The sequence below is a fragment of the Brienomyrus brachyistius genome, chromosome 3 (genome assembly GCF_023856365.1).
Source record: "Brienomyrus brachyistius isolate T26 chromosome 3, BBRACH_0.4, whole genome shotgun sequence".
NCBI lineage: Eukaryota > Metazoa > Chordata > Actinopteri > Osteoglossiformes > Mormyridae > Brienomyrus > Brienomyrus brachyistius.
The window spans coordinates 19929895-19951780 of NC_064535.1; the positions used below are offsets into that span (position 1 = coordinate 19929895).

At 43.9% G+C, this 21886-nt stretch overlaps 1 protein-coding gene across 1 annotated transcript; it reads right to left on the minus strand.

Moving 5' to 3' along the window:
• Nucleotides 1-1053: 1053 nt before the first annotated feature.
• On the minus strand, nt 1054-14825 carry agpat4 (1-acylglycerol-3-phosphate O-acyltransferase 4 (lysophosphatidic acid acyltransferase, delta)). The gene is given in 10 exon segments (XM_049009526.1): nt 1054-1556; nt 2932-3130; nt 3431-3506; nt 3736-3838; nt 4132-4180; nt 4182-4286; nt 5672-5833; nt 6044-6213; nt 10139-10343; nt 14806-14825. Coding segments are annotated over 9 exon segments (1131 nt in total). The 5' UTR covers nt 10317-10343; nt 14806-14825; the 3' UTR covers nt 1054-1467.
• Between the last annotated feature and the right edge of the window lie 7061 nt (nt 14826-21886).

Below are 21886 nucleotides of genomic sequence, written 5' to 3' on the forward strand. Positions count from 1 at the left end.
GAGGGTGGGGGCTACTAAACCATGGAATTGCAAATGTACTGATGGGTTTGGTGGCTGTACGGCAGGGTGAAACAGCTTGCCTGGGGGAGTCTGAAAAGCCCCCTGCAGAAACTGAAGCCTGAGCTAAACCTGGGGGGGGGGGCACTGTGGCCAGAGAGGATTTTATTAAAATTTTCTTTTCTTTCCTTTTTCGCTTTTAAAAGTATTGTATTTTTTTTCCTCCTTTTGCCATGCTGCAAGCCCAGTCGTTAATGTCTGTATTTAAACAGTGTGTGTGTATGTGTGTGGAGACCCCCCCCCCCCCCCCCCCAATGGACTATGGGAAAGCACAAGTGTGCCAGGGATAGGTATGTATGCGTGAGCATGTCTCTGAATGTGTGCGTGTGACTGGAACCCAGCCTATTGATGAGGGAGGGGGGAGGGGGGGCCCTTGATCTGACTGCTGCTGAACACACTCTTTGGCTCCTGCTGCTCATTCAATGTTTGCAATGTAAAATAATAAATAAATACATTTTTAAAAAACGTGGTGAATCGTGACGTGACTGTGTGGGTGGGCAGGGTGTAAGCATGTTGCAGGTGACACAAGCTACCTACTTAGTCCCATCATGCACTTAACTGCATTTTCATGTATGGTTTTAAGCTGCTCTTCTGATGAAACTGGCTTCCCGTGGCTTAATCTCATCTGCAAAGGGCTGGTGTGTGTGCAGGTTTTTGCTACAACTCCCTAATTAGATTACTAATTAGAGGACTGATTGGCTGAAGAGTCCTCACACCTGGGTGTAAACAGCTGACCTACAGGTCATCCCAAAAACCCGCATGCGCACCGGCCCCTTGCGGATAAGACTGGCTACCCCTGAACTAAGCAATAGTACTTTTTCAGAAGTGTGTCACACGAAATGGACAGAAACAGAACCAGGACAGCAGGTACATGCTATTAATAACCCTATTGATAAATTTGTTTCACAGCTGGGGGAAGCAGGTAAAGCGGTTCAGCGTCCAGCTTTGCAAAACAAGTTTGAATATTTAAGTAAAAGGAAACGGGGAGCATTAAAAGAACGTTCATTTGGTTTATTGGTACTTCATGGAACAAATACTCATTCGCTGTTCACCAAAACAAAAAAAAGTGGTTCCTTTCAACACTTCCACAGTGGAGCACACATCTGAATGGAATATGTGTCATAATGAGTTAGCGATCTAACACACACACACACACGCACGCACTCGTGGCTTCTCTGGGGTGTTAGCTATCACCCAGAACACACTAGTAAGCGCGTGCCCTCCCCCTCGGGCAGCTTGTCAGACAGCCCTGGATCTTTGCGCTGTCTCTGGGGTCCTCTGGAGCATCCCCGTTTCTGCATAGTTAGTCATTCGGACCCGCGGCCTGGAGTTGAACTCTGTCCGGCGGTACTCAGGCTGGCAGGAGGCGTAGCGGCATGGGGATGCTTCCCAGTCCGTCCCGTTTCTCTTTTAGTTGTTTAACGCGGAGCCTTTGTTTCCGTAGCTGGAGCCCTTTTCAATCTCGGTCTGCCCAATCATCCAGCGCACACAGACAGAGGCTGCAAGCACAAAGTAGGTGAAAGGTTGGTGGTGGGGGTGGGGGGGGGGAGGTGGTCGGGTATTTCAGATGGGCTGTTAAATCAATAGACCTAGAAGTCTTGCAATAAGTCGGTCTACCTTTCAAAACAATTCTAAATACATTTCTTAATACGTTTCTAAGAGATCTATCCTGGGCTACACAGTGAACAGCCATGCCCAGATGCTGTTCAGTACTTGGTTGTGATTGGCCGGGAAAACTGTTGCATTAAATAGCAAAATTGTGCATGGTGAGGATGCTGTAGAACAGGCATGCACATTCTCAGAGAACTCCAAATGATGTGTATATTTCACTATGTACTTATTCAGTAAATGTGACATTGTGTGAAATATATACACAGTTTCGAGGAGTTTGCGGATCGTATGATGACATGCGTATGTTAAGTCGTCGGACTGGTTCCTTTGTTCTTATTCTTTTATAACGTCTCCCTTGTGGTTTATTCCTGAGGTTCACTAGCCTAGAATTGCTGGTTAGTCTTTCAGGTGATGATCAGGTGTATTTTTCTTTTTCACTTGCTGATAAATGGTACTGAGCGGGGGGGGGGGGGGGGGCAGGAATGAGCATGCAATTCATCAGCAAGGCAGCGTGCTTCCACAATTTTTTCCCCCATTTTTCATACTTTAAGGAAAAGGAAGTTTTACTTACTGTTTAAAGTACCTGACCTGCTCCCTCGTGAAATATTTAGACAAAAGCGAAGTGATTAAAACCTGGAAACGAGCAATTAACCCCCGCGGCACCATACGGGACTCCGACACACTACAACCGCCAGCCCGCCTCAGCTCTAGAAGCTTCTCCGAGCTTGACAACAACGTCTTCATCTGCTCGCGTACAAACGATCAGGCTAAAAATAAACGTGGACCATTGTGCCCGAGAGACAGAAAAGATCAGAGAGCTTCAGCTAGCAATGGGTCACATTGTGTTAGGTTACCTGCTCCTACTTAAGGCCCTGAACTTCATGTCCCAATTAACAAAACAATCTAGGTGCCCCACATGCAGATACAGATCCTAAAAGATAATCTCAGTTGGGTTAAACAATATGGGGAGCAGCCTGGCTCTACAGGGGGGCCTGGGTGGGTCTGTGATCCACCCAATCACAAGCTTAGCCAATCCCAAGGCTGGGAGAACACCAGCCAATCGCAGCATCTTTTTTCATCATTATAACCATTTCTTAGTAAAGACGGACTTGAATTCTCACCCCTTGGAGAATCGTGTCGCCCACCCTACAAATTAGATCTGGAGCCAGGCCCGCCAGGGAGAGGCAGAAAAATGATAAACTGAGCTCCTAACACGATGTATTACCCTTCGGTGTAGCAGAGTGTGCCGTCCCTGTGACCTACCTGCCACGCACAGTGCCACGGTACCGAGGATGGTGACCCAGGAGCCGGTGCCAATCAGGCGCACCACCAGAAGGCCCAGCGGGTACAGTAGCAGAGCTGCCCAAAGAAGCCAGTTCAGCAAAGCCCAGGGCCGCTGTGGCAAGCTCGCTGTGGGGCCCGGGAAGCGGCCCGTTTGGTAGTACTGCTCCTGGAATTCATCCTGTGGCACATGGGGCAGGAATGGAGTAACTAAGCAGGACTGACTCACCAAACCAAAACATCTATATTATGTATTAATCTAACACACATTATCATGTTAAAATTAAAACACCAGATTCTGAAAGTGAGACCATACTAGTCTATTTATTAACATGATGTATACATTTGTGGATTGCTATTATAGATGTCCATATGAAGACTAAGTTTTCGGTTTGGTGGGGCTACGTTCTAGCTACAGGGACACACCTGCCCTAAATCCCATCTCCACCGAACCCACAGGATTTACTCTGTGCCCACGCACCTTTTCCTGGTAGAGTTTGTGAAGCCAGGCGGAACATTCCACCTCGTCATCCGGAATGGATTCCAGAGGAATTCTCCTAGAATGACATCAGAGTGAGGGGAGCCTTTCGTAAATTTGTTTGTACTGCATTCAGAGTCAAGTGTGGGGAAAGTCCCTTTGTGGAGGAATTGTGCGCAAACATACCCCTTATCAAAACATCTGTCTAATCCCAGCAAACAGAGAAGCTATCGCAGGCATTGCCCCCCCTCTGTTGCCACAGTAATTACAGAACGATTCCCACGTGCGTTCCGGAACACAGCTCTCACCTTACATACAGATCCGCGTGATACTTCTTCCCATTTAGAACTCCCAGCAGAGTTGGAGTTTCATTGTTTCTGAAATTAAGCGTAGAATCGTACACAGCGCTGACTACGGAGGAGGAGACAGAAACAACAGACGTGGGCAAGTGTAACAACGTTGAGCACAGAGCAATGACCAACAGGTTGAGACCCCAACAAGACATGGTCCTTTTCTTTGCTTAATTTTTCACAAGACATAGGAATCTATTCCCCTTAACTCGCATGCAATCTGCTAGTGCTAAATATCATTATCCCCGGTTAGAAAATACCTCATAGGTATTTGGTCTTGCAAGGGGAAGGGTTAAATACAAAAAAAAGAAAGCCCACCCCTAGGTCAGGTGTGCCACTCGCAGCCCCCCTCACCTGCCCCCCGGAGGTTATTCACAGTGATACAGAAGCCCTTGGTTCGGGGGCAGGAGGTGGTGCTTCAGCTTGGGCAGGCCTTTGCTCTCTGCCACCTGCATGCTGATCTGGTGTTTCTTCTCGGTAAAGCGAGTGCCTTCGCAATGCAGCAGGAACTGGGAGGGAACGAAAGGGGCTCCATTAACTGCAGCCTTGAGCAGGGTCGAATCTAGGCAAAATTTTACAAATTGAGACCCCTATACCATTTTAGGATATAAAAGACATCAAAACTGTAAAATAACATTTACTGAATAATACACTGACCAAAGAAGTATTTAACAAAAAAAATGCATTTGTTGGGGGGGGGGGGGGGGAGGGGGGCTGGGTGGTCAGTCCTGTGGGTTGGGAAACGGAAGATCGTTGGTTCAAATCCCTGGGCCGTCACAGTGATCCCACCAAGGCCCTTAACCCCAACTGCTCTACTGTATTAATTCAGGTGGCCAGGTCATGTGGTGCGACACAATCACTTTCCTTTGTAGACAGCTTGGGATGCCCAAAATTTTGACTGGTACTGTACATAATACATATGTTTTGTTCAGGACTTTTTCTGGGCCGTCTCGAGCCAATCAGGCCCCAAGCAGCTGCCCACTTCGCTTACGCCTGGATCCGGCTCTGGCCTTGAGTAAATTCTGACCTGGCACAAGACGGCCCTCCTCTTAGGCTGCTATATTAGCACAGACAATTCGGTTCCGCTAGTGAAATCATTTTCATTCAACGGCCGCAGGGGTGGAACTTTGAGGTCTGTGGGGGGGGGGGGGGGGTTCAGTGTAATCAGTTGCTAATTAAAAGGCAGCCTCTGGGGTGACAGTGAAGCTGGCACTTGAAGTAGCCAGACACGCATGCGCATGCACATGCGCATACACATGCACATACGCATACACATGCACATACGCATACGCATACACATACGCATACACATACGCATACACATACGCTATGCGCAGAGTTATTAACCGTAATTCGATCAGTGGCTGAAGGGCAAATTCAAAGTAGGTTACACCAACACTGTTCACGCTCAAGCTCCTAAGTCAAGGTTAAGCAGAGATGATGCTACACCTTCTGTCTGCGTTAAGGAGCGAGTCCTACAAAGTTAAACCGAGTTCAGTCTAATTCACACCTGGGGGGGAACGTCAGGTGGTATAGTATTCAAATGTGTTACAATGAATCCTGGACTCACTCATGCCTGTCATCCAACACTGGATGACTTATGACTTACGAAAAAGAGCCGTGGATGTACCACACATATCAAGTTAACCCAAAGACGAACAAGTGAGTCATGCCAATGTTTTCAAGAACACCCGAGGGGTGAAGATGATGATGATTAATGCGTTTTGATGTTTTTAAGATTAATACTGACCAAATTGCATTCAGGGACTGAAGGCGATACCACATCCATTCCCACTTGAACAAAGCCATGTAATCTCTACAAATGTCCACCTTAAGAGTCAATGGCGGCTTATCAAAGCTGAAGACGAGCTTGCACAGTCTTGGTCCTGCTCACCCAGAAGTTCTCGGGGTAATTCCGCAGGTTCTGGAGACTCTGGGCCACAGTCTTACGATCTTCTTCCCACTTCCTCTTGCAGAAGACAATCTCCAGGAAGTACCACATCCAGCCAATCAGCGGCACAAATGCTAACTCCTTTTTAGCTAAAACCTTGGAGCTCTGAAACAGCAGAGGATAGCAAGACTACCTGCAATGTCCACATCAACCAAATCACTTGCTAATCTCTTAAAAACTCGCTAACCAAATGTCTGCGTTTTGGAACATAATTCACACTGTAATCGGCATTTTACACTGCAGTCATACGACTGGTGTTTCTACAACTCAGAGCATCATTTGGCCAGAATAAAATGTACATCCCTCCTGCCTTACCCCGAGGACACCAAATCGTTCACAGAAGGTCCATCCACACAGAAAGTCTATTTCAAAGTTGTGATTGAGGATAACGATGGCGTTCTCCTTGCCATACAGCTTGGAGGTCTGCGGGTCCGAGTAGAGAGTGCATTCTGTACCAGACCACCACTCCAGTAGCACCACCATTTCTGAAGACCAAAAATCAGGTTAGTGGGGGTGTAGGCACAGTCTGATAATTACCACACAATTTAACTTTATATGAATAAGCTGCAGTGTACGTTGGTGATACAATGCAACAGTACGGGATGTTTTTGAGAGGTCGGCTTTTTTGCTGAACCTGTACAGAAACAACCCAGTGAGTCCTTTTCATTTTTTGTCTGTTTGTATGATACACAGCAGTAACTCATCCATTTACACAGTGGAATGTCTCTAATGAAGACATCTCATTTGGCTTAATTTTTGACAAGGTAACAATGGGACATGCATGAAAACTACAACTACCTGAGGTAAGCACTACTTGCCTGAAGAACAACTTATCCGGCTCAGCGTAAAAATACCGCAGCAGAACACACATCAAATGATCGTCACAACTTCCTGTTACTTTGTTGCCAAGAGATTACCGTGACAACAAACATTATGAATTTCTATTGTTTGATCACAGGAACATTATGAAGGATGACATCAAGAAGTAATGGTTACTGCTGTCATAGCACCAGTAACAACCGGAGAATACAAAGCTTTTTTGGAAGTATTTGATAATTTGGGGGGGGGGGGGGCGCTGTAAGCTAGGTCCAAAACTATTGATTTTTACAAAACACAAATAGGTTAGCAAGGATGGGACTTTCCAATAGTTAACTGTTAACTTACTCAATTATAAAAACTAAAAAAAAAATAAAAATAAAAAAAAAATTTTAAATGAAAAAGTCAAATGACTTGCTTTATGAAAATACAAAATGATATTTCACACAAGGGTCTTAGGGGTTTTGGGAGGTGGGCAGGCCATCGTAGAACAAATTTATTCATCGTAATCAATTTTACCAAAAAATTAACATGGATTTCCCACTACACTGATGCGTGTCGGTTTACAGTTTCACACCACTTGCACGATACATCACATCACTACATTTTACGAGTGGCCTCTCATTATCCATAATGACCAGAGAAAATGATGGCTTTCACATTTAGCTCAGAGCTAGACAATTTTATATAAAATCACTGGCCTTTCGAGAGTAAACCAGGCAATGAAATCAGGCTTATTCCCAATGTGGAAGTTATGCGTTCATTTGCTTCTGGTTCAGAATGGCTTAACGTGTACGAGCATTTCAGCACCGCTAAGCTCCTGGAAACTCGGCCCCAGGGAGCAACGAGAGCTTTCTGATCCTGACATCTCTCGGTTCCCTTTTCATGTGTGCTAACAGCATTCTCACTTGTTATTTTCAGATTTCAAACCTGATATACAAATCAGCTAATTTTCTTGCCTCCATGTCACCCTAAACACAATGCTCATATTCTAGATGACCACGTATGTCTTCATGCAGCTGTACTAACTGTAGCCTTGATTACCCAGACAGTGCTCCACACCAGGAAGTGTTAATAGTTGTTAATGTTTTGGTTCAGAATGAACACATCAAGCACAAGCTAGGAGATGAGGTCAGTCATTAGAATGATAATGTATACAGGAAGTGAGGTTTGCAAAGGGCTTCTGCAGCTTCTGCCTCATCCTGATGTTAGCTTTTGACAGTCTAGTTATGTGAATTGTGACTGAAGACACCACAATCCAATACTGGGCTAGCAGTTACGGATGGATGGATAGTCTTATAATTTCACTGTACCTTGTGCAATTACAATAAAGGCATTTATTCATTCAGAGCAATCAACACTATTACTATAAGGACAGAACAAATCAACCAGTGCCTGTAGCGTGATGCCTGTGTGTTTGAAGGCTGCAACAGTGAAAATAAAACGACTTCCGCCTGCATAACATCTCGGCACAGTTTACACGTCACTTCTTTGTCAATTATCTCTCCCAGTCACTCTCAATTTAGTGACTAGATCTACAACTGAAAACTAACTAGTCAGAAAAAATAAAGTTAACTTGGTTAAAGACCAATGGTGTGTAAATGATGGTAAATATACCATCGGACTGCTAAAAATATTGCATTGCGTGTCATGCGGTAAACAGCACATGGTCCATAGAAGAGTCAGCTACGCTGTCAAATAAACAGAATGTGTGGCATGGCTGCCGAGGAAGAATTACCTCTGAAAAAAAGGTTGTCCTTTGATTGGTCCATATTGGATTTAGCAAATCCAACTCGTTTATACACAATCTACTTTATTATTATACATTTCTATTTGTTGTAAATGGAGTTCAGAAGTGCACAGTACGTAACCGAGGGCTAAATGTCCATTTTTAAACTTTAGCATTAAAAAAGAAAGTTAAACAGCAATTTTGTGATAATGAGTCAGTTTCGTTTACATGTACAGCATTTTACATACCTTTTTACAGATAAAGTTGCTGGGTAAGTGTTTAAACAGCTAATTAGCATAACTACAAGCGCTCCAGTTTGGTTGGATTAATATGGCAATATGACATTTCAGACATACCATCCACCCAAACATAGCATGCATTGGATTACAGGCATTCAACACCCACCATTCAGGTTAAACAGGTCCAGTATATAATGGACTTTGTTGCAAATAAACCAGACAGGCTGTATATCCTTACATACTGCGACATGCTTAAATGCATAAAAATCTGGGTTATTCTCAGTGACATGCCATCTACTACTGGTGATCATCTGTTTATTTTCAAATGTGTTGCAACTCTGAGAAGATCACACACTCCTGGGACACCAGCCAACCTTCCCACTGACTGTACCCTGAAATTCACACAGACCACCACAGCATCCACATAATGCTTTGGAAAGGCAGCAAAAAAAATTTAAATTGTACATTCACTCATAGCGAAATTTCCAAGAAATGCTTCAAATTTTAAACAAATTAATCAGCGACATCATCATCATCATATGCAAATGTGTAACTGACTGGTGGCAGCCCTGCAAAGCCCTGTCCCTAGAGGGCTTTAGCCTGTGCTTGTGGTTGTCCAGCCTTGGTTAACATTTTAAAGCACCTAGCTGTATATCAACTTTCCTTGGTTGGTCCGCCTGGGCAGCTCTGGCTGCACCATTCTTGGGACTGGAGGTTCTCCCATCTTCCCCTGGACCTGGAACTGTTTTGAGACTTCCTGAACTGAGGTGTCCGTCCCTAACATTACAAATCATTTTATGAAAGTTTGTGTAGAGCACCTGGAGGGAGGCGACCCTCTTTCCTATGTGCCCTTATGAAAATTTGATTGGGTCTTTTCATTAGCCAAAAGTTCAATGGCTCAGTCACTGGAAGCAGGGCTGTTGGGGGGGGGGGGAGGTGGTGGAGGCTAGACTGCTGGAAAATCTCTTTCCAGTCACTCTGAGCAATTTAGTAAAACAAACATGACCAATGGACTGAATACATACATGTCTGGCGGATACATCACAAGAGGCAGTTTCTGGCTCACATAAATGGCCCATTGTTTTGACGGGGATACGGTCTCTAATTGAGTTGAATAGCTGCTTACAAACATTATTCAGAAGTGTACGGTCCCAGAGGCTGATGTGAAGTCGCTGTTGTACAGTGTTTTTTGCTCCTCACAAAACCCCGGGTTGTTCCTCCAGCCACTCCTCTGATGCAGCTGTTAGCTGCTTTGCCGAGTCAGGCACTACTTTGACTGCTTGGTGACCTTGATAAGGTTTAAAGGTTATTTTTAGAGCTGTTCCAGGGTGCACGCTCAAGTAGTATGTGCCATTACCATACTGTTAGCACAAGGAAGGTAGCAAATGCTACCTGGAGTAGATGGAAAGCGGGAAGTAATAGGAGATACTCGCAATAGACTGTATCATGCTCCCAATGCGATACCTATATGGCTTCTGTATATGGTGGCGATGCATAAGGCTAGTCGGCAGTAATACATAGTGCATGTTAGCATAGCATAGCTTGCGAATGTAGCCAAGAAGACTGAAGAAGGGGAAACCAGCGGAGCAGGCCCAGCTTGGCCCCAAGATAGTGGGCAGCACTCACGGCTTGTGATGGAGTAGCACAGCCGGCAGTTGATCCTTCGAGCCAGCTGCTTGTCGATGACCCAGAGCGGCAACGTGCACACCTGGAGCATGTTGATGATCAGGCCGCTGAGCAGGAAGACGTAGCAGATGAACAGGTGGCAGAGGAACTGCGACTTGAGAGCTCGCAGCAGGCCCATATTTCCTGAACCGTCTTCCCTCTATAGCTGAAAGGGAGATGGAGACCTTTGGTCAAGGAGCATTGGGCAATCTACTCAACTTTGAATATCTGTGACTCACATATTATAATTCATTGATCTGTATCAATGGGAGTGGCAGCATGAGTGGACCAAACTTGTGTAAGCTCAGAGCCAAGCCCCAAAATGCAAGCTTTATAAATGTACTCACTCAGAGTGCATTGCAACTGCACAAAAGAACATACTTTCCTGAATCATGGTGAATGTACAGTCCAGCTACAAATATTTTCATACACCTGATGGTTGAACCTCCTTTAATTCCTGTTTAACTGACAGTCAGAGTGAGCAGACAAGTTTCAAAATAAGAACATAAATTTACAAACGAGAAGAGGCCATTCGGCCAAATCAAGCTTGTTTGGGGAGAACTTAATATTTTAACAGCTATTAGTTATCTAGCTCTGATTTAAAGGAACCCAGGGCTTTAGCTTGCACTCTAACAGGGAGACTATTCCATACTCCAACTAAAGAAGTGCTTTCTCAAATCCATTTTAAAATGTTCCCTGGCTAATTTCCACCATGACCATGAATTCTTGTATTTGAAGTAATATTGCCGTGAAGTGCCTCAGTTTAACCACGTCCACCATGACGTCCGTGCTGCATGTCCTACACCCGAGGAGAGTAAGAACCAGGTAGCAGTATCAGAACAAGAGATCATTTTTAAAGCATTTAAATGCATTGGTTGGTCTTTCTGCATTCATCGGTTTGGAAGCATATACTTTATACTTATCATGGTGCATATTTGAGGAAGGAAGGGAGGGGGGAGTGACAGATGATCAGAAGGTCAGTGCCGATTGGAGGATAACCATCATGTCTGTCACCAGTGTCCTGAACACCAATGAGACTGAACATTCAAATGCACTGTCAACTGTGTGAGGAAAACTGATAAACCTGTTTATCTTGGCTGATGCAGGAAGTAGACTCTGATGCAGTAAAGCACAGCACTACACAACCTTTGCCCACAGTGACCCATAATTATGCATGTGACTTGAGCACATTGGATTTGTATTGCTTCAGAAAGCCTCTTATTGGACCGGCGAACAATCCAGCGTGTAACCTGATCCACAATCAGCAGACCTCCCTTATTAGCGAACTCCCTTGGGCCACCCTTTTAGGGCATCCATCACAGAGATGATACAGCCGTCTGGGAGGGCAGGCGATCTCTGGGAGAGACTGTGCCCTTGAGAAGACCGAGTCAGCATGGATTTCACACCTCCGGTGCTGGGGAAGAGGTCATCCAGGTTACGCGAGCCGGGTGCGGCACTATCGAGAACCGAAACGACCCATAAAGCTCGTCTGCACAGGTGCAAGTCTGCACACATTATTTTGTTCTTGAGCATCAGCAACAGAGCATAAAAGCAGAAATGCCAGGTCAACAGGTCAGCACTGAGGCTTCCCTAGGGGCGTGCGGGAAAAGATTTTACCCTGCTAATGCAACCGTGACCCCGAGCTCTGCCAGCAGCAGCGTAGTGACACGTACGGTCCAGACATGGCAGAGAGCCGTGATAAACACACGGAAAAACCAGAGTGAAGTGGGAGCTGGAAACTGGTTATTAACAGGCCACTTAATGACTGAAAGGCATCAAAAAAAAAAATAAAAAATGAGTGAAAACCTACAATAATAAGCCACCATTTAAATGACCAGAAGAGTTATGACTAAATGACACATTAGTTACAATGAACAATTAGTTACAATAACTCAACTTAATATAAGTGGAGCACTTATAATAAGGGGGCTCTACTGTACATCTATTCGTCTTTATAAATTAAGTCTTCAAAGCATTGGACAGCGATGCTAGACAAGGGTGGGGTCAAGTAATGCAAAACAGACCTGCCCATATTCATACAAGCTCCAGCCTGCCATTTCAAAGACACCAAACAAGTTTGGAATCCTCCTCAAGCCTTCAGGGGAAACCGCCGATCTTCCATTTGCAACGGGGCTAATGTACCCCCAATATCACACCCCCTACACCCCCCCCGAGACCGTGCATTACCATCCTAGCTTCAGTTCCTCAGTGAATGTACTGGAATAATGACACGACAGAAGCTGGAATGCTGGGGGATCCCACCAATACTGGTCCGGAATACCTGACCACTCAACGCTGTATTCCCCATTCATATTATATTATATACATATATTCTTCCATTTGGAAACAAAGCAAATAGACGTTTGCTTTTGGGTTGACACTAACTCATGTCTTAATGTCCATGTCGCTGTCATATAAGATGTGTGTCACATGGTTACTCAATTCGATGAATTCCCACTAACTAGTGTCACATGACACAGTCAATTCAGGAGGAAAAAATACCCAGAAATGCAATGGGGGGGGGGGGTATTAGTTCAGTCAGTAATCTCTTAAGTGCCTTATTTGTGACAGTACCATTTACACAAATCTTACACCTCTTCAAATTCACATGGACTCACACACATTCCAGGAATGATTCTGCTCCACTGGCTACATTCTTCAGCTGAAGACCAGCACCACAACGCAGCTAGAAGGTAACCCACAGTGCCTCAGCAGAAACCCACAATCACTTTTCAGAGCTCTTTACCTGCTGTATGGTCCAAAAACAAGTTTAATGAACCGAGTCTTTACCCTGGCCTGACATCACTTAAACTTTACAAGGGCTGATGGAAAAACCAAAGCAAATGCAGCCGGCATGGATAAAGGGCGTGCTCAGGGACAAGCCTGGCCGCGTAACGCTCCTCCTCAGAAAGACACGCAGATTCAGATCCCCCCATCCACACTCCATACACATGTGCCTGGGCTACGCCGGACGAGAGAAGGGGAACTGCAGTCTTTACGCAACAAACAGAAGCTGTGCTCAAACAAGAAGGTGACTGACACTTCCCATGGTTGATGACACACCGTTATACGGCAGTGAGACCTTCCCAGGAAATCGGCATGCCACTACAAGATCACTTCCTGTCATCCGCGCGGCTGAGAAAGACTCCTGGTGGACAAAGTCGCCGTGGAGCAGCCTTTGAGAAACAAAGTTACTCTGGGAAATAACATGTTTTTATATGACTCACAGGGACAGTCCTTTGACTTGTGTGATGAATGTAGATTTTAGTGTATTTGGCACAAAGGTCACTCAAGTGCTAGACCCAGCGAAACGCAAACAACCTCATAACAATAACTTGCTTTAAGAATGTAAAATTCCCTGGAAGAACTGATTATTATCTTTTACACCTTCAAACCAGATCTCACACATTTTTGTTCAACCTATTTGTCCTAAAAAAGGTGGAAGACTACTTTTCCAGGCGTAGACTGACAGCACCACACACATTTTGTCTATTTCATTACAAAGGCACGGTACATAAATGACTCTGATGAGGGGACGTAATAAAATCCAAGACAATTGCAATATGAATCAGCTGAGTACATGTTCTCAAAACGTCTGTTTCCTGGGTAACTGGTCTTTTTCTTTTTTTGCAAATCTTTCAAATCCGACAGGACAATGGGGAGCGCAAAAGCAACTTCTGAGATGAATCCCATTTCAATTCCAAGATACTCCTGCCTTGCGTTGGAAACAAATGTAAAATCCTTAAACTGAATTTTATTAGTAAACACAGACCGAAGAACATTCGTTTGCACCACTAGAGATTACAGGAGACTGGTATATATATTGTATTCTTACACAATATTGGTACATTATCCCTTCTGGATATAAGACAAAAACAGACACTTAACGCAAATCTGTGCCTCTTGCTGGGGTCATTGAGACCGTCGGACGTGGTTGCCATGGGAGCCCGGCTCCGCCGGCAGGGCGGCCTCCCTCCCCCCTCCGCCGGTGCCTGGAACATTCTCGCCCAGCATCCGGAGCGCAGGGCCGGGACAATGAAACGCGCTGTCCGCGTCGCCCCAAGCGGTACCGTCGGTACGCCTCCTACCTCTTCACAACTAAGCGTCATTTCCATATGTTTTTCACAAACTTCTGTTTTTTACCCCGAGCCCAGCCTCCGTGCTCCATACCTGGCGTACATTCATGGATAAATCTCGCTGTTTACATTCCACCACGTTGCCCGATTATAATCGTTCGCAAACCTCATTTGCAGAACGTTACAAACACATCCTTGAAGCGCAGTACTGAGCTCCACCACCGACCGAGGGTGATAGGCAAACTAAAACAACACGAAAGAAATATTAAACGTAAAGCAAAAAAAACAAACAAATCAAAGGACCATTACTATAAGATCGCACTATACCTTGTGCCCGCTACCACATGGGCGGCACGGAGCGTCACCCAAAAGGGAGGTGTGGCGAGGTATGGAAAGAGTAGAAGCAGTTTGGCGGCGACCACGGATCAGACAAGCAACGTGCTCGGCAGCCCAGTCTAATAAGCAAGTTGGCTGGTGGTGCGGACCACACCCGCTTCGAGGAAACTCCACCCCTAATCACAGCAAGACGGAGATGTGAAAAGGTGGACGCACACTTCGCCAGCACATATCATCCCCTTCCAGTTCCAAACTTCGCGCTGCCCGTGATGAAAACGAAACTTCTTTACGCGTAGTTTTAAATTACACTGAGGGTGTTGCCTCTTAGACAGTATTGAACTCTTAGGGCGCCATATTCCGGGCAACAGCACCCTCTGCAGGTCACTCATAGTGGTGTGATTTCACTTGACAACACGAGGCATTTCTTTCTTCGGTTTGAATTCCAAAGCTTATATCATCTACCTGTTTTTGTATTTATGGAATACAAACATTTCCGTATAATATATGTGCGATATAGGGGACAGAAGTCACAACCTAATCGCCAAGGATTTGTGACGAATTTTTCAGTGATTAGTAAACAGAACCTATCGGCGGTGGAAATTTCTGTTGTAGGCTTTTTCTGGAAGCCCCCCACCACGGGCTTTTTTTTAGCATCTCTGCGTTTGTGTCGGACCACTGTTAAATGAGCCATATAATGATAAAAAATTCTGCTATACAACGTTGTTTGAGAGTTACGAAGAGGTCTGAGGGATCGCAGGGAAAAACACACAAATCATAGGCTATGTATGGAAAGTGTAACAAGTTTCAAGATCAGTACACCAGACCTGTCATTAATGGGCTGAGGGGTCGCAGGAACACACATGGACAAGTCTCAGGACGGATTCACCAGACCTCTTGTCATTGGACTATAAAAGCGTGAGTCTGTCTTTTAACATTGGCACATACCTGCGCAGTCCTATCACTTGGATATGCAGGAATATTGTCAATGAGTTATGTATTTCACCCCCGGTATCTCCGAGTTCCCGTTGTGGCACACAATCTGTCTATTTTAAAGCCAGTGGTATTTCACCAGGGTTGCCAGTTTTGTTGAGTTGGCTGGAGCGGGATTTGTAATTCGAGAAAAGTCTGCACACGCATGCGCACACATTTACATGTATGTAACAGTTTTGTTACCTTGTAAATAGTCGGTAAGGTTTACAAACTACCCCGGTGCTTTTGATGTAGCTAATTATAGGTTTATAATGGAATAATATATTGTAGATTTGCCATTAGATTTCTTGCATGTGCATGAGAATCTGAAAGTGGGAGTGTCATGTCAGATGTGTCACTAGTTACTGATGTCATACACTAAGAGTAATTTTGAATAAGCAGTCCATGGGAATTACACGTTATGGGCAAACCCTTGTCTATGAACACCTTGAGAACAGAGGGCTCTTGGTGGCAAGTTTTATTGTGAACGTTTTCCAGATGGGCTGAAGTGGGTTCAGCCCAACAGTCAATGCAAAAATTAAATCAGTCGGGAAACAGACTAATGCTTCGAAGACAGATTTGCAGTCAGATGAACAAGGAGAGATCTTACATTTTAAGAATGCTAGCATCCGAAAATCTACAGCTTACTGACCAGTCCAGGGAATCAGCCTGCCCAAAATTGGTCACTCACTGTAAAAAAAAAATAATAAAAAATTCCACTTAATACATGTCTAGTGGTGCTTCTGTTACTGAGAGTAAGGGACACGTGGAATAAATCACAGGTGATCTCAGACACATGCTATCATACCATATAGACTTACAGACACTTGACCTAGGACCAGTTTGCAAACAGTAACTGTGAAGTTGTAAGGGAATACCTGAAATAACTTTACCAGTTATGCTTATCAGTTATGCCATCCTTTTCCTCAATCAGTGTTTCCAACAAATTTCAAGCATATCTGGCAAAGTTAAGAGGACCCTGCCCAACTGATGAGATCTACCTAGGTGGACCCCCCCCATTGGCAAAAATTACTGAGGGGGACCCCTTCCAAAATTAATATCTGGCTATGAACCCCCTTGCATTTCTACTCCAGGTCACTGAATTAAACACGTCTGGACTTTAACTAGGACACTTAAGGGCCTCGACAGACACTTCACTGTTGCTTTGACCTTCACATCAGGTAATTTTCTTGCTGAAGTGTGAATTTTCTCCTAATACTTAAGTTTTTTTTGGATTTGAACAGGCTATTTTGCCCTGCACTTCACACTCATCCACCCCCCTCATTTTTAACCAGAAACAGCCCCTACTGATGAGAAATCACGTTAGGCTTGGCAACACACACAGTGCTTTGAATTCTGGCAAAACAAAGAAAGAAAAACATGTAGCTTATCTAACTGTTAAATCAGTTCACAGCTCAGACGTATCACTCTAGGACTGTCTGGGAAAACTGCAGACAACTTTGAGATGAAGCACTTTTTCTACCCTACCAGAGAAGCCTTAGCTTTTAATGGTAATTAAACTTCCTCCACTCTCTGTCACTACAATCTGTCCTAGGCTACCACTCACTAGGATATCAAACATTTTGTTGTGGCCTTTCCTTAAACTTCCTTATCCGTCTCTTTTAGAACCAGCATCTGAATTGTGTAGTGGTGAATAGGCCAAGGCAAACAGGAAGGCTGTTATCTTCATTAAGACGAACATTTTCACCCATGCATTGAGCTGCCATAGCACTGCAAGTGAAAACTTATAAAATGTGGTTATATCCATTGATTTTTTAAAAATATGTTTTTACAATGTTCACTTTATTTTTATGTGGATGAGAATGCATTTTTGCAAGTTTTTTTTAAGTAGTGCAAATCTGAAAACTTTTACAAGGAATAATTTTATCCATCCATCCATTTTCCAAACCGCTTATCCTACTGGGTCGTGGGGGGGTCCAGAACCTATCCCGGAAGCAATGGGCACGAGGCAGGGAACAACCCAGGATGGGGGGCCAGCCCATCGCAGGGCATACTCACACACCATTCACTCACACAGGCACACCTACGGGCAATTTAGCAACTCCAATTAGCCTCAGCATGTTTTTGGACTGTGAGGGGGAAACCAGAGTACCCAGAGGAAACCCCAGGATGACATGGGGAGAACATGCAAATTCCACACACATGTGACCCAGGCGGAGACTCGAACCCGGGTCCCAGAGGTGTGAGGCAACAGTGCTAACCATTACACCACCATGCTGCCACGATTAGTAAACATTTGTTGTTCAAATAAATGTATTTTTAAAGTGTTCCACCCAATGCAGATGGTGCGAGGCAACAGTGCTAACCACTGCACCACCGTGCCAAAATCATTTTAGTTTTAGGTATATTGAGACAGCAGAATATATAAAAGAAAATTTAAAAAACCTTTATGCTGCAGGCAAAACAAGAATATGAGTGACTGAGATGATGCTCAATGTGTCATGACCCGCTCGTCCATTCCTCCCGTGTGCCACGCCCCCTCATCTACCCCATGTGGATTCCCCATGTTCACCAGCTGTTTCCTGTTGCTGTCATTAGTTCAATGCATTTAGTCCGCGTTTCAGTTTGTTTCCCCAGTCCAGTCATTAACGTTACATGTGTTCTAGAGTGTGTTAGTCCACAAATAAAACCCTTTTCGCATCCACGGCTTCCTTTGCCTGCTTCCCTGTGCCGATCATAACACAATGCAGATATGAATATTATCAAAAGCAATGTGTGTATAATTTATCAATGTATATTTTTGCCAACAGCTCAGACATCTGTGTTTTTCCATTGCAGAGGACAGCTGAATAACACATTTCACATTATTTTCGGCTCACTAGAACAATCTGCATGCACACTGATGCTGATGGCATAACAGAGATTGGAGGTATGAGCTTCTTGCTAATTGTCAGCAGTGGAATTGCAGTGGAGTCCTATGGGATGGAAAAATCTGTGTGTCATGAACTTGAGTGCAGACGGGAAAAGGTGATGATCCACTTTGTGGCTCTGAGACAAGGGGTTGATTAAAGAAAATGAACACACTGAAGTAAACAATGAAACCAAAAGACCATAATTGGTCAAAACAAACAGGGAAAAAACCACAGACCTAAGAGGCTAAATTAGCACAACCAGGAAAACAGAACACAGCAGGACTGAACTACAAGATACCAAAATGAAAAAAAATGCAGGGAAACCAGCAACATCAGGAGCAAGAACAGGAACATAATACAGTAACTGACTAACAAACTGAGTGAGAGCAAGCGCTTGAATGCACACAGGAAATCAGGGCAAACAAGGAACAGGTATAACTCAATCAAATCAACCAATCAAGAGGGAACACAGGTTGACAGGAAAGAGGTGGGGTTGATTAGAATTAGCTAGCAGAAACACTGCTTTAGGAACTATGGAACACTAAAGGGGTGACTACACTAGGAAACACTATGAACAAATACAAGTAACACCAAAATCATACAGGACACAAGCAGGGCAAACTTAGGACAGAAAAACTAAGATGGAAAATTTAACAAAACACTGGGGAACAGAAAGCCAAGTAAGTAATTAAACAGATGAGGTAGGTCTGGAACCAGCCTCAAAACCCATGATGGATGGATTACAGACTCTGTGCCACACACTCAACCCATAGAGCAGGGGTGGCCAATCTTATCCGCAAAGGGCCGGTGTGTATGCAGGTTATTGGGGTAACCTTTAGGTCAGCTGTTCAAACCCAGGTGTGAGGACTTTTCAGCCAATCAGTCCTCTAATTAGTGACCTAATAAGGGAGTTGCAGTGAAAACCTGAACACACACCTGCCCTTTGCGGATAGGAGTGGCCACCCCTGCCATAGAGCCTCACGCCACTCTAGGAAGCAGGAAAAAAACACTGGGGTCCACCACAAAGCCAAAGGAGGGAACAGGATGGCCAGCGACACCTGCTGGCCAAATGGGGTGCTGACCCTGACACTATGACAAAAATGCTCTTAAAATTAAATGTGAAAACAAATAAATAAAGTGAAATAACAATAAATATAAGGATTTATACCTGGGATCTCCTCTCACATCAAACTAATGCTTAAAGATCATTATAGACAAAACATTTATACACCTCCCACTCTCTTCTTAACAGAAACTCCCCATAATATTATTTAAGGCATATTGTTTGCACAGTTATATTTTCTAACCTTTTTATCCCTGCATTTTTTAGAAACAAGTGGAGACAAAATAAAAGTGTCTAATGTCAAATTAAATTGAAGTGTAAATTCAAAAGCACAAATAATATCAAATCCTGCGTCTTTTAGAAGAATTCAAATGATTACCCCAACATGAGCATATTCAAATTAATCATTCCGGATTCTGACACCATTTGTCAGATTTTATCTCTGTATTTGTGTTCACTATAAATGTAGCAGAACTCTATATTGCTGATCCTCCCCCTGCTTTTGGCCAAGAGAAAGTCAATTGTTTATGCATGCCAGATATTTTTGGTCATCATCCTGCAGTGACAGGGCATTGCACACAAGACAGCTGGAGAGTCCATAAATCCATTGATTAATTCACACTTGAAGTGTGAGTCAACCTGCTACCCACCGAGCCACTGGACTATCCATTTTTTATTTCAAATTTTATTTCTTAGATAATATGGATATATTATTTATTAATGATGTATTCAGCACATAAACATTAAAGCATTTTAACATTGGACTATTTGTGTAACAGAAACCACCATCAAAGTGATTGATCTAACATTTCCTCCCTTATGACCCAAAGTACTCGTAAACCTCATGCATTTGAACTGTCACCCAACTCGTTTCCTGTCTTAGGATAGCTTAATGAACATTTCCATCGATCACACAACACTACCATAATCTCAGGCAATGACGAGAGACACTGCTGCTTAGGGCTGGATTACATGGTGACATTGGGCCTTATGAAAATGATGATCAATACCTTGAAAGCAATGGAAAGACTCACAAATATCTGAAAAAATTAAGTAGGTCAAAACCTCTGTCAAATACCCAGATGGAGCAGTGATTAAGATAGATTCTTTATAATTCCTCTCCACCTACATTAGTAATTTTCAGTGTTCAGTGCCAACTGCATCACTAGGAAAGTCGGCCAACTTAAAATCACAGGGTCAAACAACATTTGCATGTCCGGAATTATGCCACTGTGATTCAGGATGTTCTGACATCATATATAACATGCTGGCACAGAAGCATGAACAGTCATGCTAAGAAGTGGCTGATGAATTATGTCAGAAGGCTCTAAAATCATGAGCTATCAACTCCTCTCAGTGGATTCCTTACATATCAAAGCAACTGTACATGCTATACATTTCATACCCTTGCTTGCCTCTCTTCATTGATTACCAACACACACCTGCATCAAGTTCAAGTCCTTGTTTCTGACTTTCAGAGGAATGAATGTGTCAGCACTCATCTGCTTCAAGCTGCTCATCATGATGTGCCACCCATTATGTCCTGGTCAGCCAGTCAATGCTGTCTGGAGATTCCTCCACCTCTGGGGGTCAGTGGCATCTGGCCTCGTCCCAATTGTTTAGTCTCTGTTTGGCCAGCAGGTGTCACTAGCCATCCTGTTCCCTCTGTCTTGTAGTCCTTGTAGCTCAAGGGATTGAGCGAGTGGCTCAGACATTAACCTTTCTCCAGTCATGGGTTCAAGGCTGGTATTGCTTAATTTATTGGGTTTTATTTTATCCGTAGCTATTGGTATTGTGTATCTTCATCTTTGCTTGCGTCCCTGTTTATACTGTATCCTGTCTATGTCTTGTTGAATTATATTCTATTTAGGTTCCTAGTCTTTCCTAATTTAGTTAGCTCTTAGCATTTGTTAATATTTTCTAGTTTCTTGTGCTTGTTAATTATAACTTGTTCCATCTGTTTGTTGTTGTCCCGTGGCTGTCCTGATTGGTTGATTTGAGATGTTCCACACCTGCCCCTTGTTATCCTTATTGTCTGTATGTTTTTAAGGGTCTGTTCTTGTTTTGTTACTTGTTCATTCATTGTGGCTATCTATCTGTGTTGCTATGAGTTTGTTAGTTATTTTATTGTACTCATGATCGTGATTCCCTGTTAATTATTGTAGTCTTCCTGTGTTTTTCCCTGCCTTTATTATTGTGGTTCCTGGTGCTCCCTGTTATCAGTGTTTGTTTTGACCCCTTGTGATTCCTTTAAGTTCTAATTCCCCATTTGTGTTTTGTTTTTGTTGATAAACCCTGATTTACTGGAGCTGCAACATGGATCGTCCTTCTCTCATACCCAACCGTAACACCACCACGTAAAAAGTTTCACTCTAGACCAGGGGTATCAAAC